At 37.0% G+C, this 27,882-nt stretch overlaps 1 protein-coding gene across 3 annotated transcripts in view; it reads left to right on the top strand.

The window, feature by feature from the left end:
* RELN (reelin) overlaps window positions 1-27,882 on the top strand; it is a 531,612-nt gene that overhangs the window by 358,377 nt on the left and 145,353 nt on the right. For all 3 annotated transcript variants that reach the window (XM_036863169.1, XM_036863168.1, XM_036863166.1), the window contains exons 17-20: window positions 2,988-3,054; window positions 11,354-11,587; window positions 12,256-12,417; window positions 16,804-17,040. In XM_036863169.1, the coding sequence (XP_036719064.1) occupies window positions 2,988-3,054; window positions 11,354-11,587; window positions 12,256-12,417; window positions 16,804-17,040 (700 nt within the window). The remainder of the gene's footprint in view (window positions 1-2,987; window positions 3,055-11,353; window positions 11,588-12,255; window positions 12,418-16,803; window positions 17,041-27,882) is intronic.

Raw genomic sequence — 27,882 nt, 5'->3', positions numbered from 1 at the left:
AAGAAGTTTTACATTCTTGAAACTCAGGAGTAACTTCAGGCAAGATAATTTGCTGATGAGCCAATGTAAATTTTTTAAACAATCTGTATTCAAAGAAGACCAATAAAAGACCCAGAATTCAAAGACCATATGAGCTGTATGGATATAAACATATGGACACAAACATAGTGTATTTGCAAAAATGTCTAAGGATGAATTTGTTAAAATGGAATTTCTCCATTGGTAGACTATTTTGCATAGTATTTGAATTACTACACCTGTTAATTAGCTCTGGGGAATGAGTATGTGCCTCTGGATTATGGGATATGGATGACATTTTCCTGCTGTCATACTTTTCAATGGTCCTATAATGAACTTAGATGACTTTAAAAAATCATAAAAGAAATTGGAAAATCAATAATGAAATAAAGCATATAAGGAAACTAAGAGCACAAATGAAGTCATATAAGCCTGTGAAAAGAATATCTAAATTTCTTAAAGAAGGCTAATACAACATGATTCTAAGTCAGAAAGTGTTTGCTATAACATCCTGAGTTCCGAACATCAAGCTTTGAGTAGAATGAGAAAAGATAAAAATACATGGAATAGGCATGGTTAGGAGTGAGGGTCGAATTCAGAACTAGAGGCAGAATCTCTTAAATTCTGATATTATTCTATACGTGAGGCTTTCGCAGAAGCAGAACCTGCTCTCTGGTTTCTTCGAAAGGCAAGAGGAGGACACACTGTCACTCCTTCCCAAGGGAAATGTGTGTCAACTTGCCAAAGAACCCTTGAAGTCTCCTCCATTTCATTATGGAATTTCAGAATTATATCAAAGAAAACAAACAGAAAAAAACAGATCAATATTGGAAATTATCCTGAAATTCTTAGCAAAATGGAAGATCCTAGAGCCCAGTATGTTTATTACCACTTTTTAATTTTTTAAACTTGATTGCATTAATGATAATAGTGAAGAAAACTATCTTTTCCACACTCTTAGAAAAACAGAGCCTGTAAATTTACTCATACTGCAAGTCCTAATGACTTCATCATTAGCAGGGAAAGATGACAACAAAATTATTATTTCCAGTTCTTTCATTGACTTGGAAAGTCTTATTCTACTGTTGAGTTTTTTTAATGATGGGGACTTTTTTTTTTTTAATAGCTACTTTTTTATTTATTTATTTATTTATTTATTTTTGGCTGTGTTGGGTCTTCGTTTCGTGCGAGGGCCCTCTCCAGTTGCGGCAAGCGGGGGCTTCATCGCGGTGCGGGAGGTCACTCTTCATCGCGCTGCGCGGGCCCCTCACCATCGCAGCCCCTCCCGCCGCGGGGCACAGGCTCCAGACGCGCAGGCTCAGCAGCTGTGGCTCACGGGCCCAGCCGTCCCGCTGCACGTGGGATCCTCCCAGACCAGGACCCGAACCCGTGCCCCCCGCATTAGCAGGCAGACTCTGAACTACTGCGCCACCAGGGAAGCCCGATGGGGACTTTTTGATGTATGACATTGGTACACTATAGGGCAGCCCCGCAGAATGCAATGAACCGCTTACAGGGCTTAGAGCAAATCCTACAGCAGCCATAAAAGCAAGAGGGCTGGGAAAACAATCCACACACTCTTCCGTGTTAAAGAAGGATGAAGCCCCTTTCTGATCCTCTGCACTCGGTGTCCAGTGGAGCCAGCAAAGCAGGTGGGGCAGGAAGGTGGCGAAGGATACTTGACTCCAGTGTGAGATGATCATAAACATATGGTGCCAGGTTCCAGGCATGAAACATTTAGTTTATTCTTTCCTCAAGGAGTATTATCCCACTTTAAAGAATAGGGACACCGAGGCTTAGACAGGATAAATCACTTAGCCACAGTTTCCCAGGTGAAGCCAGAATTCGAATCCAGGGTTTTTTGACACCTAAAACCAATACCTTTTGAACAACTGAGCCTGCTATCTAATCTCTTCCTAAACCAACAGTTTCCTTGAGGAAGAGTTTTTCCACTGGCCTGCTTTGCATCTCATTAGCTCTCATTTCCCTAACAGCTGCACCTGTTAATTGACTTCCAGGGATTAAATGCTTGTAGAAGCATAGACCACAGGAAAGTTTTTTTAAAAAATAAAATTGCTTGACTCTTTTGATGTGATTACAAGACAGAGAAGAAAATGATAATGAATAGTAAATTTGTTTACGCCTGAAATTGAATACGTGAGATCTCAGTAACCATTGCGCCTCTAATTCCTCATTGGTTTGTCCCACTTTCACACTATTTGGTGTGTTACTGATTGTACTGATTATCAAAAGGTTTAATATCTTTAAATGTATTTGAGTCTGAGTATCTCAGAACCTACCATTCGACAGTCAGGGGCCCTTTTCTCAGCATTCCCAAGGTTAGAATTTAGGTTTGTAATATCATTATCAATCAAGCCCACCATTTAAAAAAAGGTCTGCGTTATAGAGAAGACTTTATGCTCAACCACAGATTTTAACTCCCCACTTCAGGAAGGATGAATTAATGTTTAGAAATACATATAACAATCATCTGCAGTGGTATAGATTTTCCTCAGATGAAAATGAAATTATAGTTTTTTTAATTAAATTATAATCTATTTATTTTTTGATATATCAAATTGATCCTTTCTAAATTCTTTATTTCCACCTGAAGAATATAAACTTCGTGGAGAGTTCAAAACAGAAGCACTAATATTCTGCCTGAAATCATGTTAGCTGAAGAGACTCCATTAAGGAACCCAAATCATATGGTCCTACTTTCTTTGCTATGAAAGATTAAAATCTTGAAAGGATTATTTAGGTTAAAAGAGTTCTGGCAGATTTGTAACTAAGCACTTACCTTGTCACGCAGCACTCTATATGTCATCTGGATTCCTGTGCACAACATACATACAAGGAACGAGGTTTCATGGGTATTGCTTCACAAAATTGTTTCACATGCTGATGGTGTTCTTGGTCATCTTTCCAGTGATTTTGCCATCTTTCACATGCTCTCTTTTGCCCTGCAGTTTATGTTGGTCCATCGTGTCTCAAATTCTGTTCTGGCAGAGGACAGTGCACTCGACATGGTTGCAAGTAAGCAGTTCTGAGTAATATCTATACTTCTCTTTTATGATATGTGCTTTATATACTGAAACCACGGGTCATATTAGTTTGTTTTAATTTCCTTTTTAGGCTTTTAAGGTCTTTGCAAGACTGAAAGTAGCATACTCCAAATGGAATTTAAGTGTAATAGAATATTAAATGTATTTTGTAAGTGGAAGTTGCTTAATAAATAAATTTTCTATTAGGCTAAATTGTGAACAAACGTAGCATACTTCATGTAAATTTGTGAACAAATTTGAATTCTTCATAGCTTGGTGGCTGCCTTTTCCATCTTTAGTTTCTTCAATATGGTATTTCCCCATAAACTTGGTCTAGTGTTCATGAGTCATATTTTAATTCCTGGCATGCTTTGTAAATGAATTATAAAAATCAATAATGACCCATAGACCCAATGTTCAAGGAAACTGGAGTGGGCCAAATTAACAGATTTGATAAGAAAATTCATCTTTAAATGTAACTTCAAATCTTGCTTACTTTTGAAAATCTTTTGAGTCTTCAAAATGATATGTAAAGAATTTTATATAATAATGATGTAGAATATGAAGTATGAAATTACACATAAGCAGTTTAATATCTAGTCACCATCAGAGCATTGCATTACATTTATTTATAGCAAGAATGGATAATCATTATGTCATTCCCCTATAATATTTAATTATAAGATATCCTGAGAATTACTGAAACCACAGTCTTTGTTACACAGATAAGTTTTCAACAATGGATCATCTAGTCTCTCTTCTTGTCCTTGAAACAAAAAAGAGTCATTAATTAATTAGCCAGTTAAATAAGTAATTAATGGAAAAATCATAAAAGTGCTTTGAGCCTGATCATTTAGAAATTATATGTATGAGGCAAGACATTGGTCACCACTGAGATTAGAGTGTCGGGTTAACTTTGTTATTTAATTGAAGTATACTTGCTTTACAATATTGTGTTAGTTTCAGGTGTACATCATAGTGATTTAGTATTTTTGCAGGTTATATTTCTTTATAGGTTATGTACTTCCCTGTGCTATACAGTAAATCTTTGTTGCTTATCTATTTTATATACAGTAGTTTGTATCTGTTAATCCCCTACCACTAATTTGTTTCTCTCCTCTCCCTCTCCCCTTCCATAACCACAAGTTTGTTTTCTGTGTCTGTGAATCTGTTTCTGTTTTGCTATATACATTAATTTGTATTATTTTTTAGATTCCACATATAAGTGATATCATATAGTATTTGTTTTTCTCTTTCTGACTTATTTCAAAAAGCATAATATTCTCTAGGTCCATCCACATTGCTGCAAATGGCAGCATTTCATTCTTCTTTATGGCTGAGTAATAGTCCATTTTATATATTATATATACCACATCCTCTAATGTAAATCATCTGTTAATGGGCACTTGGGTTGCTTCTATATCTTGGCTATTATAAATAGTACTGCTGTGAACATTGGGGTGCACGTATCTTTTCAAATTAGAGTTTTTGTTTTTTCCGGATATATACCCAGGAGTGGAATTGTTGGATCATATGGTAGTTCTGTTTTTAGTTTTTTAAGGAACCTCTATACTCTTTTCCAAGTAGCTGCACCAATTTACATTCCCACCAAAAGTGTACAAGAGTTCCCTTTTCTCCACATCCTCTCCAAAATTATTGATAGGTATGTACTTATTGCCATTTTATTTCTTGTTTTCCAATTGTTTTTATAGTTCTTCTTTGTTCATTTCTTTTTCTTTTTGTTTTTCCTATTGTAGCTTGATGATTTTCTTTTGTAGTATGCTTGAATTTCTTTTTGATTTTTGTGTATATCTTTTATATGTTTTATTTGTGGGTTCATATATGTTGACCCATAATTATATCTACTTGCTTTAAACTGATAAAACTGATAATTTAAGTTCAAATACATTCTTAAAAACCTACATTTTTTACTCTCCTCACCCACATTTTGTATTTTGGCTGTCATTTTTTACATCTTCATGCTTATCCCAATAAACTACTGTTTATTGTAGTTATGGTTGCTTTTATAATTTTTCTGTTTTTTAATCTACATACTGGCTTATTTAAGTGATCTTCAGTCCTCACTATATATTTTCCTTTCCTATTGGGATTTTCCCTTTCCTATAGGTTCTTGCTTCTTTTTCCATTTAGAGGAGACCCTTCAACATTTATTTTAGGGTAGGTTTAGTATTGCTGAATTCTTTTAGTTTTTGCTTCTCTGAGAAGTTCTTTCTCTCTCCTTCTGTTTAAAATGATAATCTTGCTGGGTAGAGTATCCTAGGTTGCAGATTCTCCCTTTCAGGACTTTGAATATACCATGCCACTCCCTTCTGGCCTGAAAAGTTTCTGCAGAGAAATCAGCCGATAGCCTTATAGGGTTTCCCTTGTGTATGACTGTTTTTCTCTTGCTGCCTTTAGAATTCTCTATCTTCAACTTTTGCCATTTTTATTATATGTCTTAGTGTGGGTCTCTTTGGGTTCATCTTGTTTGGGACCCTCTGTGCTTCCTGCACCTGGGTATGTTTCCTTCTTTAGGGTGGGGACGTTTTCAGCCATAATTTCTTCAAATACATTTTTGATCTCCTTCTTTCTCTCTTCTCCTTCTGGAACCCATTATGCATATGTTGGCATGTTTTATATTATCCCATAGATCTCATATGTTGCTTTCATTTTTTTCATTTGTTTTTCTGTCTGCTGTTCTGATTAATTTCCTTTATTCTATCTTCCAGACCATTTATGCATTCTTCTGTATTATTTATTTGGCTATTCATTGCTTCTAGAGTGTTTTTTATCTCAGAAATTGAATTATCTGTTTTTGATAACTATAGTTATCTGTTTTTGATAACTATAGTTTTTGAAACTATAGTTTCTAGTTCCTTGTTAAGATGATCTGCATTTATATTGATAGTCTTTCTTAATTCAGTTAGCATTTATATTACCAACTTTTTTTTTAAATGCACAACGTGAGAGTTGTGATTTGACTTTTAAGAATTTTCTTGTCTTTTATAAATTGTTTTTGGCCGTGCCACGTGGCACGTTGGATCTTAGTTCCATGACCAGGGATTGAATCCGCACCCTCTACATTGGAAGCGCAGAGTCTTAACCACTGGACCGCCAGGGAAGTCTCTATTACCAAATTTTTGAATCTGTGTCTGGCAGACCAATTATCTCTGTTCCATTATTTTTTCAGGGGTTTTCTCTTGCTCTTTCAATTGGGAGTAGTTACTCTGCCTTTTCGTTTTACTTAACTTTCTCTGTCTTTATGAATTTAGGTGAAACAGTTATCTATTGTGGCCTTGAAGGGTGTTTTTTTTTTTTTTTTTTTTTTTTGGCTGCACTGGGTCTTCATTGCTCTGCCTGGGCTTTCTCTAGTTGCAGTGAGTGGGGGCTACTCTTCGTTGCAGTGTGCAGGCTTCTCATTGCGGTGGCTTCTCTTCTTGTGGAGCACAGGCTCTAGGTGCGCAGGTTTCAGTAGTTGTGGCACACGGGCTCAGTAGTCGTGGTGCACGGGCTTAGTTGCTCCGTGACGTGGGATCATCCCGGACCAGGGCTCGAACCCGTGTCCCCTGCATTGGCAGGTGGATTCTTAACCACTGAGCCACCAGGGAAGCCTAAGGAGGTGTTTTTATGTGAGAGCATCCCCATGTAGACTGCCTGTGCCCAGTGTCTTTGGTGTGAGGACTGGATTTGACATGGATGCCAGCCACGTCTTTCCTCAGGGTCTGCTGGCCACTATCACCTTGATAGGGGGTGTGGTTGATGCTGGAGGAGCTAGAGCCTGTGCAAGGTGTGAGGCAGGACTTCCTCTCTGCTCCATGAGTGTTGGAGCCATGTCAGGGGTGGGGTCTGCTCCACAGTTGCTGGAGGGGAAGACCTGAGGGTTGGGCTCCAGCTGGCTCTGTTCCCTTTAAGTGTGCGTTATGCCTTCTCCTGGCACTGGGGCCTTTGCCCCAGTGGAGGAGAGTGCTGAAGTAAGGGAGGCTACTGCGCTTACAGAAGTCTGATGTGCTGCTTGTGTAGGTATCTGCAGCTCTGCTCAGATGCAACCCAAGTTTGCATCCTTTGCCTGTTGTCATTTCCTAGATCTAGTGCAAGGTTGTGGCATGGAGTGAGCGGAGCCAGAGAGTTTGCTCAGCTGGGACTGGGGGTCGGTGCTTGTGATTGCAGGAATTGAAGCGGCTGAGCTGCCATCAGAGGTCTGGGTTGCTTCTGGGGTGTGTAAGCGCCAACAGTGGCTGCCACCACCCCATGTGGACCACACCCCAAGCCCCCAAACCTCCTCTTTGTCCCTAGATCGAGTTTTCTCCCAGGACCTGTCTTCCCCAGATCGAGCACCAGGCTGTGGCACGGAGTGGGCAGGGCTGGAGCATTTGCTTGGCTGGGAGCCAGTCGCAGGGGCTTCAGCAGCTGCACTGCCATCAGGAGTCTGTGCTGCTTTCATGGTGCTGCCAGAGTAAGCTGCACTGCCCCACCCAAACCCCAGGACCCCCGGCTGCTCCTGTGCCCCTATATCAAGTTTTCTCCCAGGACCTGGCAGCTCTAGATCCAATGCCAAGCTGTGATGTGGAGTGGGCAGGACCAGACTGTTCACCTAGCCAGGATTGGGGAGCACGGCGAGGTAGCAGCCGCTGGTCCAGAGCTTGCTCTGCCCTGTCTGTTGGCAAGCCAGCACCCGCGTGTTCCTTGCGAGTGGAGTCTAGGCTTCTCCAGCCCTTCTGTCTGCCCCAGCTGGTCTCCCAGCAGCCACAGGGGCTTGTCTCCTCCATGTAGGACCCCAGGACTGGGACGCCCAGCCTGTGGCTCACTTCCCAGGGTGAGGGTCCAACCACGCAGTCCTTCCTTTCCTCTTAGACCCCTCCCAGAGGTACAGGTCCCAAACTGATGCCTTTTTTTCCCAACCTACCTGGTTACATGGCCATCTTTCTTTGCAGCCTTGGCTGTATAGGAGTTCTTCTGCCGGTTTCCGGTTAGTTTTCCATGAGAATTGTTCCACATGTAGGTATATTTTTGATGTGTTTGTGGGCGGGGGGAGGTGAGCTCCACGTCCTCTCACTCTGCCATCTTGAGCCTCAGGTTAACTTTTTAACTGTATTTCAATGAATTTGGTTAAGAGAGATATCGCTCTGCCCAATGGAAATGTTTATAATGGAAATGTACGTAAAGAATTGAAAAGTTCCCACTTGTATCTCAAAATAGAATAAGCATCTCTGCCCTTTTTAATAAAACCACCAGCTCCCACCCAGAAACACTGACTCGTTAGATCTATGAAACATCAGCTGGTGTTTGCCTCAAGTTTATCTTCATTCATTATCCATAACCAGATCATTCTCTTGTTTAGTGCATTTCAAATGAAATTAACACAGAGAAGCCAGACATTTTTGTAATTCCTGAAGTTGTCCTGAAAAGTTTTGAAAACAAATTATCTAAAATGACAACTGCTTTTATTAATGAAAATAGAAAGTGCTATTTCTAAAATACCTATCTATAATTATAACAGTTATACTTTGTACTTCATTATTTTGTGTACAATATCTCTGTTAGCATTAAATGATTTTGTTAGGCAACCATCTGTGTCACCCACGATGGATGCAAACAGAAATCTGAATGGCAGTTTTATGCCTTTTGGGCATCTTTTTTTTTTGATACTCTACGTTATCCTGAATAATAATGGCCTTTCCTTCCTGCTGAGGTTTTGCAAAATATTGTCACCAGTTGGAGCTTTAGTTTTTTCCCTATTTGTGACAAAGTTTGATGTAATATTCATTGGCTTTGTTCATTTGCGACTGGACTAAATGTTTGGCCACTACCTCTTTTTCCAGCAATATACACCTTTCAATTTTGAGCAGAATTCCACAGAAACATAATTCATATTCAATACCACTTATTTCCTTTAAACAGATCCTTGAATTTGGCCTCTGCAGCTCTTTTTCTCCCCATTTCGCTCCCTTAGTCACTACCATTGTTTGCTAACAGGATTCCACCTTTCCTGCTTTCTAACACTTTCTTGCCTGTGTACAATCCCCAGGCCTGATCTTCTAAACTGACAACTTATTATCCTGTTAAGCTTATTTCTGTTAGAGATGCTAGTGAGAAGGACAGAGAGTATTAGAAACCTTCCTACACAAGTGTTATGCATGTGTCTTAACAATGGAGCCTTTTTCCCTGACATGCAGGGTGACCATAATGCCGCATTTAAGGGTGGGTAGATGAACCAGTAGGGGACATATTTGGAATCAGAAGAGCCTCTGGTCATTCCTGAAATCCCCCGTGTGTGCCAGCCTACAATTTTGCTGCAAAATAAAGGCTACAAAGGTATTATAAATGTATATGAGTGGAATCCTTACCAGCATTTTATCCCAATTATGTAACTTGTGTTTAAAAGTATACTTTCAAAATGGGAACTGACTCCAGTGTGAGTCTTCTTTAAATGATCACCAGTTTCCCCCAGTCAGTAGGCTGAAGAAGACGCATTTAATACACAGATACGCATTTGCCCTGAAAAGCACTCTGGCAATAGATAGTGTTATTGGGGGACATTAATTCCAATTTGTGGCCATGGTAAACTATATTGTTTTCAAATGTTAAAATGTGTCCTCTTTAGCTGACTTTTTATCCTTTTTAGAAACTGTTTGGCTCTTCAGAGTTGGCCTAAGTCAAGGGGGTAACATGTGAAAGAAGTGAACTGTTTGAGGCTTATTTACCTGCTCTGTAAATATTGGTTTTCTTTCCCACTCCCATCCCTAACGCCAAGACAACCTCAACTTCATGCTACAGTAGTTCTTGGCATTTTAGGGTGCAACCTTTTTCATAAAATGGTGATAACTATAAACCCCCCCAAGAATATCCAATACACATAAAATTTGGCATTTGATTTCAGGACATTCACACACTCCATTGACCCTCTGTGAGGCCAGCATAGATCCCAGTTTCTGCACTAGTGCTAAAGAAGTAATCTTATGAGTTGTGCCATAATACCACTTCATCGGTACACTTGCTTTATAAAAGGCTTGTTTCACAGACTCACAGACATAGAAAACAAACTTGTGGTTACCAAAGGGGAAAAGGGGTGGTAGAAGGATAAATTAGGAGTTTGGAATTAGCAGATACACACTACTATATATATAATAGATAAACAACAAGGACCTATTGTATAATACAGGGAGCTATATTCAATATCTTATAATAAACCATAATGGAAAAGAATATGAAAAAGAATATACGTATGTATAACTGAATCACTTTGCTGTATACCAGAAACTAACACATTATAAATCAACTGTACTTCAATAAAAAATTAAAAATTAAAAATAAATAAATAAAAATAAAAGACTTGCTTCAAATTTTAGAAAGTTTTGAATGCTTAGATGAGAACCCTGCCACCCACCCAAAAAGACACCAATTTAATTTTATAATGGGAAACATAGTAAATATAGTGAGAAAGAAATAGTGCAGTAAAAATAAAGAATTTGAAACTAATTCCTGATGAGCAAACTCCTTAAAATATAGAAAGTTTCTGATATTCAATTATTAAGTCATCTGTGATGAGTTTTCTCACTGATAGAAGACTCAGGGAGCTCCTTATATATTCTAGTCAGCTAACATAAATACAGCACATCCTTACATGGCAGCAGGCAGGCTGGTGTGTGTGTGTGTGTGTGTGTGTGTTTCTTTTTCTTGAAGCACCGCTAATGTGGAATTCCACTGAGAGACAACACAGTTCTGCTAAGGACATCCATCTATCTAGGTCAAGGGTGTATACATTCCCTTTATAATGCCAATCTAGTTTCCAATCTTTTCCAAATATTTCCAGTAATTACTGTCAAAAACATAATGTGTATTTTTACATGTGTTCTTAAAGGAAATTTATTCTAGATATCTTACAGAAGTATTTTGTTTATGTTGTTTCTTTTACAAATTTAATGAACATCATTGTGAATAAAATTATATACATATAATATACCTTTTATAAAGACTTTAAATTGGAAATGTGCACAAGCATAGATGCATTTGCAGATAAATTACTGGCATTGGTTGAAGGTGAGTGCTGAATTATTGTTTTAATCATAAGCTTTTTTTTACAGCAGGAATGTGCAAAGGCTGTATTCTTTTGGGATATTTACAATTACTTCTCCCATATCAAGTCTTCACATTCAGTATTCTCCAAAGACGAATGAGCCTTGCTTACCATTCAATCCAGTCCTGGCCTCTGGACTTCCTAATCCCCAAAGTAGATAAAGGAATCCCTGAAAGGGCCAACAGTTTGAGATTTAATATCATGGTTTCTTTTTCAGGTGTGACCCTGGATTTTCTGGCCCAGCTTGTGAGATGGCATCCCAGACATTCCCAATGTTTATTTCTGAAAGCTTTGGCAGTTCCAGGCTCTCCTCTTACCATAACTTTTACTCTATCCGTGGTGCTGAAGTCAGCTTTGGCTGTGGTGTCTTGACCAGTGGTAAGGCCCTGGTTTTCAACAAAGATGGGAGGCGTCAGCTAATTACATCTTTCCTTGACAGCTCACAATCCAGGTGAGTTAAAGCAGGGTGGAATATATACAGAAACAAGATAACAATTGAATTCAGATCTATTAATTTTCAATTTTTTTCTTTTTTACTAATATATATCTTCTGATTTTCAACCAGGATGAGAGGAAGCTTATAGTTTATATAGAGTTAATTTGCCCTAGTTTTTAATAAATTAAAAGGCTCACTGATGACGTTAAGATACTAATGACTGACTAGATTTTTAAAAATATGAACTGTTAGCATCAAAACTGTCCTTAAGCCAAGGGCTAGTTAATTATTTATGTAGTTTTATTTATTTGACAGCTTGCAGAGGCTGATTAGATTTACTCTACATCTTTCCTTCCCCCAGTGCTTAATAAATAATGCAGCAAAAGAATGACTGGCATTTTAACTGTATGTACACAAGTATGTAGTATACAAATATGTATAAACATACCGTTATATTTGTATAGATATATCTGTCTACAAAACACATGCAGTGACCTCATCTTCTACATATATTCATACATCTCACAGTGAAATTACTTACTACATTTTATAGAAGAGAGATGAGTGGAAACCTACAGCTTTTGAGTAGTTTATTTAAATTTGTTCAAAATTCTTTAAAAGCCAAAATGAATGTTATGATTTAAAATGTTTATGCACACTAATTATAGACAATTCATTTCTAGGTTTCTCCAGTTCACGTTGCGGCTGGGGAGCAAGTCTGTTCTGAGCACATGCAAAGCCCCTGACCAGCCTGGTGAAGGTGTTTTATTGCATTATTCTTATGATAATGGGATAACTTGGAAACTCTTGGAACATTATTCATATCTCAACTATCATGAGCCCAGGTATGTTGGAAAGTACTTGGAAAAATTGGTAAGGGTGATATCTCCTTCCTGGGGAAATCATCATTCAAGTGGTGTAAGAGTCCAGATGCTTTTGCATTGAGAGATGGTGAGGACAAAGGTTGATGCCTCTTGCAATGAAAAACTAGAAAGCTGCCTTCTTGTAATTCATTTGCCCTACTGACTTCTGGTAATTTGAAGAAATTTATTCTCATATTCTGAAATGTGCATCTAATGGAAATATTTTGATACCTAGGAAAGAGAAAAATAACTAACACTACTTTCCTTATTCAACTATAGTGCGAACTATTAGGTACGATTTTAATATGGTACTAAATTATAAATGCTGTTGATAAATATTTTTTAGCAATATATGATAATATATTATAATAAATTATATGAGATAATAACTCATAAAATCTGATGACCAATATGTTTTTTAAATTTGCATGTAATATAATTAAGTAATGAGTATAAAGGAGTTTTTCTAGCATGTGTAGAGTCCCTGGCAAAGATGGAGTGGAGGCTGTATTTAAAGCCCTTTCTTCAGACCACTTCTATTTTTCTTTGGCTTATATATTTCATAATATATAGTCACAATTGTGAGATTTAAGTTTTACTTGAAGTAGGGCCATCCCTCACTTTGGGAGAGTGGTAATCACCATTTGTGATACAATTTCGGAAGAGTCCAAAGAGTCCTCTCCTTTTCTAGAACATTTATTGACCTGCTCACTGAAATTCCTTTAAAATAGCAGGAGAAGAGGAGGATGGGAAAGTTAAAATAGCACTAGAGGAGGTATCACTCTGACTTACATTCACTTTCAGATATAAAGAGCTAATACAGTTTACCTTCCTGGACGTACATACATGTTGATCATGGTAAGATGTGAAAAAGAGTGAGGACTTTGGGCACTGAAGTGTGCACTGGCACCATGGCAAAAGGACAGGGGCAATGATGATAGAGTTTATATACTTTAAAATTCTGCCGAGAGCTATCCCTTCATTTAGGTATTTGCAAATAGATGAGAACCTTTATTTTCATTAGAAGATGAAGTAGCATGTAACAGAGATAATAGTTAACAACTATTACGAGTGGTAAATACTATATGTTGTAAAATTTAAGAATGCACCAGATGTGTTGAGTCTTTTCCCTATAAGGGTAAATATAAGACTAAACTCAACTTTCTCACTCAGTAGAGACATATGAATCCTAAAGAAACATTTCATAGGTTCTCCATAATAAGCATTAAAAGAAAATTAAGCAAAAATCAAGGTGATAATAAAAATGATGAAAGCATGAAGAAAATATCATTGTCCTAAGTTAAATTGGCCCAAAACACATTTTTTTCTAACAAGGATGGACAGCTTCAAAATTCAGTAATCAATTTGTAGCATGAAATTTAATTAATCTTTGTTGATATGAAAAGAAATTATACATTTAATGTACTATTGCAAAGGTACATTTAATCTTGTCTGCCATTTGACAGCAACATTTTTCTTCTAAGCAGAACCAAGGTGGCTTTTCAGCATTAAGTATGTGCACAGCTTGAAAGATTAAGATCAGAGGGGAGATTTTTTTAAAAGGAGAACGTGGTAGTGGAACCAAGAACACTTTCATTTTATATATATTGCCTCTGTCCAAGAGACTCTTCCCTCCTCCCCCTCTCTCCTATAAATATTAATGAAAGGTGACATGGCAGAAGTAGAATTTGATATATTCTAGACACTAAATTATGTTTTATATGAGAAATAGTACAAACCATGTAAACTCTCCATGAGACAGTTAATTATTGATGCCTTTATCCATTTGCTGTGTTTTCTTCAGTATAAATTGCTGTCTGTAATTGCTGTGAATTCCATATTGTTCCTTTCTGCCATGGTTGTTCGAAAATGAAGTGTGATCCATAAATTAGATATGCTAGTTGGCTAACTACTGTTATTCCTAGCTGATTTCTAATAATTTCCTTACCTATAATTCACTCAGTAAGTGAAAGAACTCTATCTGCTTGATATTTATAAAAGTTAAAGTCTGTAAATATATCTAAGTTAATCTTTTAATTCTAACTGACTAGACTGCCTCGTGAACTAATTGGCATTCTTATTAATATAAAACTATATATTTTTGGTGAGACTAAAATTATTCTAGATTTTTCTTAATTATGGGGCTTGGTTTCTTATTCTAAAATTATTATGAAGTCTAATTATATTTTATTTTTGTCTTGATTATTGTATTTGATTACAGGAAATCCATGAGCTTAGTACCTATCCAAAAAAGGAAGTTTGAGACAGAAAGTTGACCTAAGTCCCTGGGTTCTCATCTAGGAATATTCTGATCAAATGGCTCCATACATAGCCATTCTAACCAGCCACTGTAATATGCATAGAGTGGTAAAGCAGAGACTCCCACCCCACTCCAAGATATAACGTAGAGGTAAAGGACGCAGACTCTAGAGCCATGTTCCCTAGGTCCATACCCTGGCATTGTCAGTTAAAAGCTGCTTAACCTAAAAGAAAATCTTTAACCTCCTTGTGCCTCTGTGTTTGAATCTCTGTCAGGGTATACTGATAATATGTACTTCATCTATGCAGCAAGAAGTTATTCTTTTTATATGCCAGACACTATTCTAGGTGCTAAGATACAATAGTGAAAAATAGAAAAAAGTCTCTGACTTTGCCATCAGGATATTACTATCCCAGTTTCACAGATGAAGATGCTAAGGCACAAAGAAGTTAAATACCTTCCCTGCAGCTGCAAAGTTACCAACCATGAGGTGACAAAGTACGGACTTTAACCCAAGAGTCTGACTACAGACTCACAGTCTTCACATCTCTGCTGGGGAAAATATTGGTCACTTCAGTTACTGTTCTCACACACATATGCACTTTATTTTCCTTTAAAGTTGCCCGAAAAATTCTACTTCTCAGTTGTTAATTTTTAATATTATATTTATTTTCATCAGAGAGAACAGTAACTGCTTTTAAAATTATTAATATTAAAAGAAAATTATAATCTTCTAATAACATAATGCTAATCAAATTAAATTATTAAATTAATGCATGATGTTTTCATTGTTGAGCCAGTTTGAATATAGTTTATTTTATTATATATTTGATATGTTAACATAAATATTATTTAATTATTTAATAAATAAATAAATATTTAGAAAATTAAAGTGAAAATTACTGAAATAATTTAATTAAGTATTTAATAAGTACTTTTCTTTTAATAAACTCACATTGGTTAAAAAAATTCAGCAGATCATGGAAAGTACTTAAGAAAATCATAAACCTGTTATAGCTATGTCTTTTTAGTTTAAGAAATGTTTTTTAATTTATATTTCTGTATTTGAACATTGATTTCTCATCATTTAAAATGTATGTTTTCTCACATTACAAAAAGTCCTACCAATTTTTTACTGTTTATATAATCAACGGTGATAATTTTGTTATTCCACCCCATATTTTCATGTGCAGATTATTTAAAGTAAAAATAGATATTACTTTTAATAACTTTCAGTATGCAAAAAATTACATTTTCAAGATGTGATTTAATGTTTCTTTGTGTAATAACTAAAGATGAATGTAATACAAATATGAAAATCAATCTAATTTCTCAGTAAATCCAGCCTTAGACATTGAAGTTTTAAAATAATTTATTTCTAAGTTATCCAGCTAGTCACCTGTCTTAGGGAGATTTTCTTTGCTCACTAGGAAAAAGATTCAGTCCCTTCAGTGTGCGTTTACTGCAAACACCTCTCCTGGTGTATGATCATACACTGATGGAGATAAATGTTCCATTTGCCATTTGTTTCACATCTCACCTTGTGTACAGATTTGAGCAGCATGGTACTATGATTTATGGAGCTTTCAAGCAGATGTCATTGCAGTGGCAATTAATATATAGTTCCTGCTGCTGTGTACAATGATTGCTCCTGGAAATTAGATATTATTCTTAATTTTCTTCCCCACTTGTCAGATACAGGTTTACTGTCATAGCCACCATGACACAGCAAGTGACCTCACACAGTATGCTAAACTCATGGGAATGAGGAAGTGCCATGGTTCCAACCAGCCCAAAACTATAATGTGTGTAACAAGCTGCCCAAGAGCCTTTACCAGACTTAGGCAAATCCTGCCACATTGACAACTATGTTTTATTGAGTTAGCTTTTCTGAGAACAGCTGAGTGCAAGCAAAGTCACAGTTTTAGATGTGTTGAGAAGACTTTGTTGGAGTCAGACAGGAAATTGGAAATCTCAAGAATGTTTGTCATAGTGGGAGAATTATTTTTTTCAAATATTATACTGTAGGAAAAAAAATACTGCTATAAATGTTTGTATTTTAAGATAATCAAAGTGATCTGAATTTTTACTTCTATTTTCTCCTTTAGAATAATCTCTGTAGAATTACCAGATGATGCAAGACAGCTTGGAATTCAGTTCAGATGGTGGCAACCATATCATTCTTCCCAGGGAGAGGATGTATGGGCTATTGATGAGATTATCATGACATCTGTACTTTTCAACAGCATTAGTCTTGACTTTACCAATCTTGTGGAGGTCACTCAATCTCTGGGATTCTACCTTGGAAATGTTCAGCCGTACTGTGGCCACGACTGGACCCTTTGGTAAGGATTTCATCTTTGTTCTTGTTGTTATTGTTACAATTTGCATTAAGGATTGAAACCCAAAGATGATCTTCCAGTCCATCCAGCACTTAGTCATTTGTTGACAAATATTAGCTGAACATGAACCATTTGAAAAGTCGCTATTATGTCTATAAGTAAGTTATCTTGGGAAAGAAGACTAACAACAAAACACTGATAGATTTAAATAAATATAAAATTTCACTCTTCATCTCAAATTTTCATTTTCCCACCATTACATATAAAAACCCTCTTCAAGAAGTGTTAATAACTAAAGTGACTAACATATTCTCCCTTCATGGAGGTCCATCATGATCATAGTGAAAAGTGAAATCACTCTAATGACTATTTTAATAAAATTTCTCATCAGGTGTTTTATTTTCATGCTGTCTTACATAAAGTCCAAGAAGTTTCTCCAACCCAAAGATATTCTTTTTAGTCCATTTTATCAAGCAATATTGGACCAGTGACTTGTATAGTTAATGTCAGTGGGGTTTCAAGAGTGTGGGATCTCCTAGTCAAGATACCTTTCATTCTTAGATTTTTTTTCTCCCTATCATCATATGCAAACTTAATTATACATTAAGCAGTAAATAAGTAACTTAAGACTATGATTAGTACTTGAAGAACATCAGTAGGATGACACAATAGTGATTACCTAGTTAGGAGGTGGCAACATTAGGTAGAGAGGAGGAGGCTGTGTTTTGGGTAGTTCAGAGAGTGGATACAACACATTCCACTAATTGGAAAGTAAAAGAGCAGGAAGTTCCAGGCACATGAAGATCTGAAGGAATAGCGTACAACTACAGGAAACTCTGTGGTGCAAAGACTCCCAAAGCATGAGTGACCATGACGTGTTCAAAAACCAGGAAGGAGGCCAGTGGTGCTGGAGCCCAGGTAATGAGGGAGCGAATGTCAGAAATAGAAGCCAAGAGATATGCAGAAGCCAGATCAGATAGGACTTTCTAGGCATAGAGATCCTAGGTTAAGTCTCAGTTCTGTATAATTTCAAAACTCACAACCTTCACCACTGTGCAAACTGCCCCTCTTTGGGTTCCTTTAGAACTTTAAACATGATTGAGGAATAATTTTCTAAGAGTCTTTTACTTTCTATTGAGTCATGGTCAGACCAATTTAATTTCTCCAGATGAATCTTGCCAAAAGCTATTCACTGCAATTGTCTCCCGAGAGCGTATCATAAATGACCCATCAGTGACCTTATCATAATTAGAGGTAAATTTTACACACCATTGCACATAAAATTACCTTTGATGGGAATTGTGCCTGGACAGTCACATCTCACACACAGCAGGCTAAAATTCTAGCATCAAAATGACAGCTAATGGCATGGAAGTACAGCTGATCACTTTTGCTGCAAGCACTGTCAAACTAGATAGAATGAAATTTCTCTATGACAAAATATGAAAGGTTATATTGTGTGTTTTCTAGTTGATAGCCTCAGATGTTTGTTTTTATGCATGCTCTTTCTTAGTCCTGGAGTCCTCAAAGAAAATAAAGGGGTGAAGCAAATAAGATACAAAGATGTAAAGCAAAATGAGATTTCTTGGAATTTTATGATTCTGCAATTTTAAGTTGACCTGAATTAACAATAATCCAAACTGGTCGTATACCATAAACTATATCCCCCAAGTTTGTGTAGCAGTTTTTCTTTCCAGCACTTTGAATACAAAAAAGAATCATATCATGAATGCAAGTCCTGTATAATGTTTATTTTTTCGTAAACAGTTAACATCTGCTCAGATAAACTCCAAAGTTGCTGAGCATTTTAATTTTAACACTTCGGTTGAATACATGATAACAGCAGTTTAATTTCTGTGCTTTGCAAAACCCTAAGAACAATATCCTCTCACACAAGTCTGATGAATATTCTTAGCCCACCACTGCTTTAATTGGTGGAGATACATTTACTCTGTGAAAGTACAATCACAATAATTATAGAAAACCATAAGAAAATATAAATAATTGTACAATCCCCATGGGCACCTTGAGCAGCGCCACAGGAGTTTTATTAACAACCACATGTGAGCAATCAAATTTGACTTCTCTGAAATGAAAAGGAGTTGTCTTGGTTATGAAACAACAGAGAGTATACTCTGGTGGTGATAATGAGACTAGAGAAACACATTAACCGCTTTAATAAGGACATGAAAAATGCTCTCTGCTCATTAAAATGAAACAATATGGAAGATTTCAAACTGTTCCCATTTTCTTAGCCAATGAATCAGAATAAAGCCCCATTTAATGACACCGTTTTCTCTCTGCTGCTGTTGAAGAATATATTGTCCAAGTTCCAAGTTCAATGTGAACTCACTTTAGTGATTTTTTCAGAAACACTTATTACAGTATTGAAATTCAAATGATGATATTGACCAACTATTTATCATAACTACCTAGTCCTAAAAACAAGGTTTTTTTAAATGTAAAACTTTTGGAGCATGTTATCTTATTAAGTAAAAATTCTTTGAACATATTCAAATATGTGGCCTCTGCCGTTCAATGACCTGTTTTTCTCAAGGGGAATTTTGAAATGTATACATGTTCTCTACAAATGACTGGTGTTAAATTAATTATTGTTGGCTTTTCCCAGCTGAGAGTTCATTTGGTTCTCATTTTCTAACTCATGACTTTCCATGAGCATGGATTGTTGTTACTGAGAGTGTTCTCGAGGGAAAACTTGGACAATTGTTTTTTCATCAGAAGAACTATAGTCAATATGCTATAAATCACTTTACAGTATGTCATCTTAGAGCACATTTTTCCATGGGGAAATGAATTGCCTTTAATTATTTGTAGTACTTTCCTTTCTTCCGTACATAGTATCTGAAATCAGAACCTCTGTCTGCTTTATGTTCTAAAAATAGTCTTTAAAGCCTCTTCCATATATTTTAAGATCACTAAGGGAATTATTTTAATTGAGATTTATTAAAGATAATTTGACTAATACTATTAGTGATAATACCGAGGGACATTTACATTCCTCTGTCTTATCTAGTAGACTAGCTAAATATACAGGTGGAAAGGACATTGCTGTCATATTATCTAGAGTTTTGGTTTCAAAATGTGTAAAACTATGAGGGTATGGTCATCATAGCATATTAGAGTTGGCAGTTCATTTTAGTAGAAGAGATAAGGAGTTTTCCAGACAAGCAAAGGCTAAAGGAGTTCAGCACCACTAGATGGGCTTTACAAGAAATGTGATAAAGGACGGTCTTCAAGCTGAAACAGAAGGGCTCTAATTAGTAACAGGAGCAGATATAAAAGTGTAAATCTCACTGCTAAGGTAAATATATAGTTAAATTCAAAATACTCTCATGTTGTAGTGGTAGTGAGTAAATTACTTATAAATCTAGTATCAAGGTTAAAAGACAAAAATAGTAAAAAAAATAACTGTAACTATAATAATTTGTTAACAGATAGACAAGATAAAAAAGATGTAAATTATGACGCCTAAAACATGAAACATGGTGGGGGGGGTAAAAATGTAGAGCTTTAGTATGCATTTGACTTAAATTGTTATCAGTTTAAAATAGCCTGTTACAAATGTAAGATGTTTTATATAAACCTCATGGTATCCACAAAGTAAAAACCCAGAGTAGATACACAAAAGCTAAAGAGAAGGGAATCTAAGCATACCACTGCAGAAGATCATCAGATCAGAAAGGAAAAGAGTTAGAGAACAAAGGAAAAAAGGAATTACAAAACAGTCAGAAAACAATGAACAAAATGGCAATAGTAAGTCCATACTGATCAAAAATTACTTTAAATGTAAATGGATTGAATTCTCCAATCAAAAGTCATAGAGTGGCTGAATGGATAAACAAATAAGACCCAAGTGTATGCTGCCTCCAAGAGTCTCACTTCAGCTTTAAGACCACACACAAACTCAAAGTAAAGGGATGGGAAAAGATATTCCATACATACAAAAGCCAGAAGAAAGTAGGAGTAGCTATACCTGTATCAGACAAAATAGACTTTAAGACAAAGACTGTAATAAGAGATAAAGAAGGGCATTACATAATGATAAAAGTGTCTGTCCAGCAAGACAATATAACATTTGTAAATATTTATGCACCCCAACATAAGAGCACCTAAATATACAAAGCAAATATTAACAGACCTGAAGGGAGAAATCAACAGCAATACAGTAATCGGAATGGACTCAGTACCCTACTTTCAATAATGGAATCATACAGAATATCAATAAGAAAACACTGAACTTAAAAGACAAGTTAGACCAGATGGACTTAACAGACATTTATAAAACATTACATCCAAAAGCAGCAGAATACATATTCTTCTCAAGTGCACATGGATCATTCTCCAGGATAGGTCATATGTTAGGCCGCAAAACAAGTCTTAACAAATTTAAGAAGACTGAAATCACATCAAGCAACTTTTCCAACCACAATGATATGAAACTAGAAATCTATTAGAAGAAAACTAGAAAATCCACAAACGTGGAGATTAAACAATGTGATACTGAACAACCAAACAGGTCAAGAAATCAAAGAATATCCTGAGACAAATGAAAATGGAAATACAACATAACAAAGTATATGGGATGGGAATTCCCTGATAGTCCAATGGTTAGGACTCTGCGCTTTCACCGTCGAGGGCCCAGGTTCAATTCCTGGTCGGAGAACTGAGATCCAGCAAGCCACGCAGAGTGCCCAGAAAAAAAAAAAAAAAAAACATATGAGATGGAGCCAAAGCAATTCTAAGAGAGAAGTTCATAGTAATAAATGCCTAAATTAATAAACCTAGCTTTACACTTCAAGGAACTAGATAAAGAAGGGCAAAATAATTCCAAAGTTAATAGAAGGAAGGAAATAACAAAGATCAGAGTGGAAATAAATGAAATAGAGACTTAAAAGATAATCGAGGTCTTCCCTGGTGGCGCAGTGGTTAAGAATCTGCCTGCCAATGCAGGAGACACGGGTTCGAGCCCTGGTCTGGGAAGATTCCACATGCCGCGGAGCAACTAAGCCCGTGAGCCACAACTGCTGAGCCTGCGCATCTGGAGCCCGTGCTCCGCAACGGGAGAGGCCACGACAGTGAGAGGCCCGCGCACCGCGATGAAGAGTGGCCCCCGCTTGCCACAACTAGAGAGAAGCCCTCGCACAGAAATGAAGACCCAACACAGCCATAAATAAATAAATAAATAAATAATAAATAAATAAATTAATTAATTAAAAAAAAAGATAATCAAAAAGATCAGTGAACGTAAGAACTGGTTTTTTTAAAAAACTAAACAAAATAGACAAACTTTTAGCTAGACATACCAAGAAAAAAACAGAGAAGACTCAAATAAATAAAATCAGAGATGAAAACGGAGAATTACAACTTATACCACAGAAAAATAAAGGATCATAAGAGGATACTATGAACAATTAATATGCCAACATATTGGACAACGTAGAAGAAATGGATAAATTCCTAGAAACATACGACTTACCAAGACTGCATTATGAAGAAATTGGAAATCTGAACAGACTGATTACTAGTAATGAGATTGAATTAGTAATCAAAAACCTCCCAGAAAACAAAAGCCTAGGATCAGAGGGCTTCACTGGTGAATCTTACTAGACATTCTAAGAATTAATACCAGTTCTTCTCAAACTCCTCCAAAAAGTATAGAAGAAAGAGGAATACTTCCAAACCCATTTTACAAGGCCAGCATTACTCTGACACCAAAACTAAGCAAGGGTGTCATGAGAAAAGAAAATTACAGACCAAGATTCCTGATTAACATAGATACAAAAATCCTCAGCAAAATACTAGCAAATCTAATTCAACAACACATTAAAAGAATATATACCATGATCAAGTGGGATTTATTCCTGGGATACAAGGGTGATACCACATGTGAAAATCAGTCAAGTGATACACCACATTAATAAAATGAAAGATAGAGAGAGATTGGTTCAAGATGGTGGAGTAGAAGGACGTGTGCTCACTCCCTCTTGTGAGAGCACCGGAATCACAACTAACTGCTGAACCATCATAAACAGGAAGACACTGGAACTCACAAAAAAAGATACCCAATGGGGAGATTGGTTCAAGATGGCGGAGTAGAAGCATGTGCTCTCACTCCCTCTTGCGAGAGCACTGGAATCACAACTAACTGAACAGTCATCGACAGGAAGACACTGGAACTCACCAAAAAAGATACTCCACATCCAAAGACAAAGGAGAAGCCACAATGAGACAGTAGGAGGGGACGCAATCACAATAAAATCAAATCCCATAGCTGCTGGGTGGGTGACTCACAAACTGGAGAACACTTATACCACAGAAGTCCACCCACTGGAGTGAAGGTTCTGAGCCCCACGTCAGGCTTCCCAACCTAGGGGTCCGGCAACAGGAGGAAGAATTCCTAGAGAATCAGACTTTGAAGGCTAGCGGGATTTGATTGCAGGACTTCGACAAGATGGGGGAAACAGAGACTCCACTCTTGGAGGGCACACACAAAGTAGTGTGCGCATCGGGACCCAGGGGAAGGAGCAGTGACCCCAGGGGAGACTGAACCAGACCTACCTGCTAGTGTTGGAGGGTCTCCTGCAGAGGCAGGGGGTGGCTGTGTCTCACTGTGAGGACAAGGACACTGGCGGCAGAAGTTCTGGGAAGTACTCCTTGGCATGAGCCCTCCCAGAGTCCACCATTAGCCCCACCAAAGAGCCCGGATAGGCTCCAGTATTGGGTCGCCTCAGGCCAAACAACCAACAGGGAGGGAACCCAGCCCCACCCATCAGCAGACAAGTGGATTAAAGTTTTACTGAGCTCTGCCCACCAGAGCAACAGCCAGCTCTACCCACCACCATTCCCTCCCATCAGGAAACTTGCACAAGCCTCTTAGATAGCCTCATCCACCAGAGGGCACACAGCAGAAGTAAGAAGAACTACAATCCTGCAACCTGTGCAACAAAACCCACATTCACAGAAAGATAGACAAGATGAAAAGGCAGAGGGCTATGTACCAGATGAAGGAACAAGATAAAATCCCAGAAAAACAACTAAATGAAGTGGAGATAGGCAACCTTCCAGAAAAACAATTCAGAATAATGATAGTGAAGATGATCCAGGACCTCGGAAAAAGAATGAAGGCAAAGATCGAGAAGATGCAAGAAATGTTTAACAAAGACCTAGAAGAATTAAAGAAGAAACAAACACAGATGAACAATACAATAACTGAAATGAAAACTACAGTAGAAGGAATCAATAGCAGAATAACTGAGGCAGAAGAACGGATAAGTGACCTGGAAGACAGAATGGTGGAATTCACTGCTGTGGAAGAGAATAAAGAAAAAAGAATGAAAAGAAATGAAGACAGCCTAAGAGACCTCTTAAACACAACAACATTCGCATTATAGGGGTCCCAGAAGGAGAAGAGAGAGAGAAAGGACCAGAGAAAATATTTGAAGAGATTATAGTCAAAAACTTGCCTGACATGGGAAAGGAAATAGCCACCCAAGTCCAGGAAACACAGAGACGCCCATACAGGATAAACCCAAGGAGAAACACGCCGAGACACATAGTAATCAATTTGGCAAAAACAAAAGGCAGAAAAATTATTGAAACCAGCAAGGGAAAAATGACAAATAACATACAAGGGAACTCCCATAAGGTTAACAGCTGATTTCTCAGCAGAAACTCTACAAGCCAGAAGGGAAGGCATGACATATTTAAAGTGATGAAAGGGAGGAACCTACAACCAAGATTCCTCTACCCAGCAAGGATCTCATTCAGATTCAATGGAGAAATCAAAATCTTTACAGACAAGCAAAAGCTAAGAAAATTCAGCACCACCAAACCAGCTCTACAACAAATGCTAAAGGAACTTCTGTAAGTGGGAAACACAAGAGAAGAAAAGGACCTACAAAAACAAACACAAAACAATTAAGAAAATGGTCATAGGAACATACATATCGATAATTACCTTAAACGTGAGTGGATTAAATGCTCCAACCGAAAGACACAGGCTCGCTGAATGGATACAAAAACAAGACCCATGTATATGCTGTCTACAAGAGACCCACTTCAGACCTAGGGGCACATACAGACTGAAAGTGAGAGGATGGAAAAAGATATTCCATGCAAATGGAAATCAAAAGAAAACTGGAGTAGCAATACTCATATCAGATAAAATAGACTTTAAAATAAAGAATGTTACAAGAGACAAGGAAGGAAACTACATAATGATCAAGGGATCAATCCAAGAAGAAGATATAACAATTATAAATATATATGCACCCAAAATAGGACCACCTCAATACATAAGGCAACTGCTAACAGCTATAGAAGAGGACATCGACAGTTAACACAGTAATAGTGGGGAACTTTAACACCTCACTTAACCCAATAGACAGATCATCTAAAGAGAAAATTAGTAAGGAAACAGAAGCTTTAAATGACACAATAGATCAGATAGATTTAATTGATATTTATAGGACATTCCATTCATAAACAGCAGATTACACTTTCTTCTCAAGTGCGCACGGAACATTCTCCAGGATAGATCACATCTTGGGTCACAAATCAAGCCTCAGTAAATTTAAGAAAATTGAAATCATATCAAGCATCTTTTCCAACCACAACGCTATGAGATTAGAAATCAATTACAGGGGAAAAAACTGTAAAAAAGCACAAACACATGGAGGTTAAACAGTACGTTACTAAATAACCAAGAGATCACTGAAGAAATCAAAGAGGAAATCAGAAAATACCTAGAGACAAATTACAATGAAAACACGACGATCCGAAACCTACAGGATGCAACAACAACAGTTCTAAGAGGGAAGTTTATGGCAATACAAGCCTACCTCAAGAAACGAGAAACATCTCAAATAAACAATCTAACCTTACACCTAAAGGAACTAGAGAAAGAAGAACAAACAAAACCAAAGTTAGTAGAAGGAAAGAAATCATAAAGATCAGAGCAGAAATAAATGAAATAGAAACAAAGAAAACAATAGCAAAGATCAATAAAACTAAAAGCTGGTTCTTTGAGAAGATAAACAAAATTGATAAACCTTTAGTCAGACTCATCAAGAAAAAGATGGAGAGGAATCAATAAAATTAGAAATGAAAAAGGAGAAGTTACAATGGACACCGCAGAAATGCGAAGCATCCTAGGAGACTACCACAAGCAACTCTATGCCAATAAAATGGACAACCTGGAAGAAATGGACAAATTCTTAGAAAGGTATACCCTTCCAAGATTGAACCAGGAAGAACTAGAATATATGAACAGACCAATCACAAGTAGTGAAATTGAAACTGTGATTAAAAATCTTCCGACAAACAGAAGTCCAGGACCAGATGGCTTCACAGGTGAATTCTATCAAACATTTAGAGAAGAGCTAACACCCATCCTTCTCAAACTCTTCCAAAATATTGCAGAGGAAGGAACACTCCCAAACTCATTCTATGAGGCCACCATCACCCTGATACCAAAACCACACAAAGATACTACAAAAAAAGAAAATTACAGACCAGTACCTCTGATGAATATAGACGCAAAAATACTCAACAAAATACTAGCAAATAGAATCCAACAACACATTAAAAGGATCATACACCATGATCAAGTGGGATTATTCACAGGGATGCAAGGATTCTTCAATATACACAAATCAAACAATGTGGCACACCATATTAACAAATTGAAGAATAAAAACCATATGATCATCTCAATAGATGCAGAAAAATCTTTTGACAAAATTCAACACCCATTTATGATAAAAACTCTCCAGAAACTGAGCATAGAGGGAACCTACCTCAACATAATAAAGGCCATATACAACAAACCCACAGCAAACATCATTCTCAATGGGGAAATACTGAAAGCATTCCCTCTAGGATCAGGAACAAGACAAGGATGTCCACTCTCGCCACTATTAGGCAACATAGTTTTGGAAGTCCTAACCATGGCAATCAGGGAAGAAAAAGAAATAAAAGGAATAAAAATTGGAAAAGAAGATGTAAAACTATCCCTGTTTGCAGATGACATGATACTATACATAGAGAATCCTAAAGATGCCACCAGAAAACTACTAGAGCTAATCAATGAATTTGTAAAGTTGCAGGATACAAAATTAATGCACAGAAATCTCTTGCATTCCTATACACTAATGATGAAAAATCTGAAAGAGAAATGAAGGAAACACTCCCATTTACCATTGCAACAAAAAGAATAAAATACCTAGGAATAAACCTACCAAGGGAGACAAAGACCTCTACTCAGAAAAGTATAAGACACTGATGAAAGAAATCAAAGATGACACAAACAGATGGAGAGATATACCATGTTCTTGGATTGGAAAAATCAATATTGTGGAAATGACTATACTACCCAAAGCAATCTACAGATTCAATGCAATCCCTATCAAATTACCAGTGGCATTTTTTACAGAACTAGAACAAAAAATCTTAAAATTTGTGTGGAGACACAAAATACACCGAATAGCCAAAGCAGTCTTGAGGGAAAAAAACGGAGGTGGAGGAATAAGACTCCCTGACTTCAGACTATACTACAAAGCTACAGTAATAAAGACAATATGGTACTGGCACAAAAACAGAAATATAGATCAATGGAACAAGATAGAAAGCCCAGAGATAAACCCATGCACCTATGGTCAACTAATCTATGACAAAGGAGGCAAGGATATACAATGGAGAAAAGACAACCTCTTCAATAAGTGGTGCTGGGAAAACTGGACAGCTACATATAAAAGAATGAAATTAGAACACTCCGTAACACCATACACAAAAATAAACTCAAAATGGATTAGAGACCTAAATGTA

The sequence above is a fragment of the Balaenoptera musculus genome, chromosome 9 (assembly GCF_009873245.2).
Source record: "Balaenoptera musculus isolate JJ_BM4_2016_0621 chromosome 9, mBalMus1.pri.v3, whole genome shotgun sequence".
In the NCBI taxonomy this organism is placed as follows: domain Eukaryota; kingdom Metazoa; phylum Chordata; class Mammalia; order Artiodactyla; family Balaenopteridae; genus Balaenoptera; species Balaenoptera musculus.
This window is presented reverse-complemented; position numbering and strand designations above follow the sequence as displayed.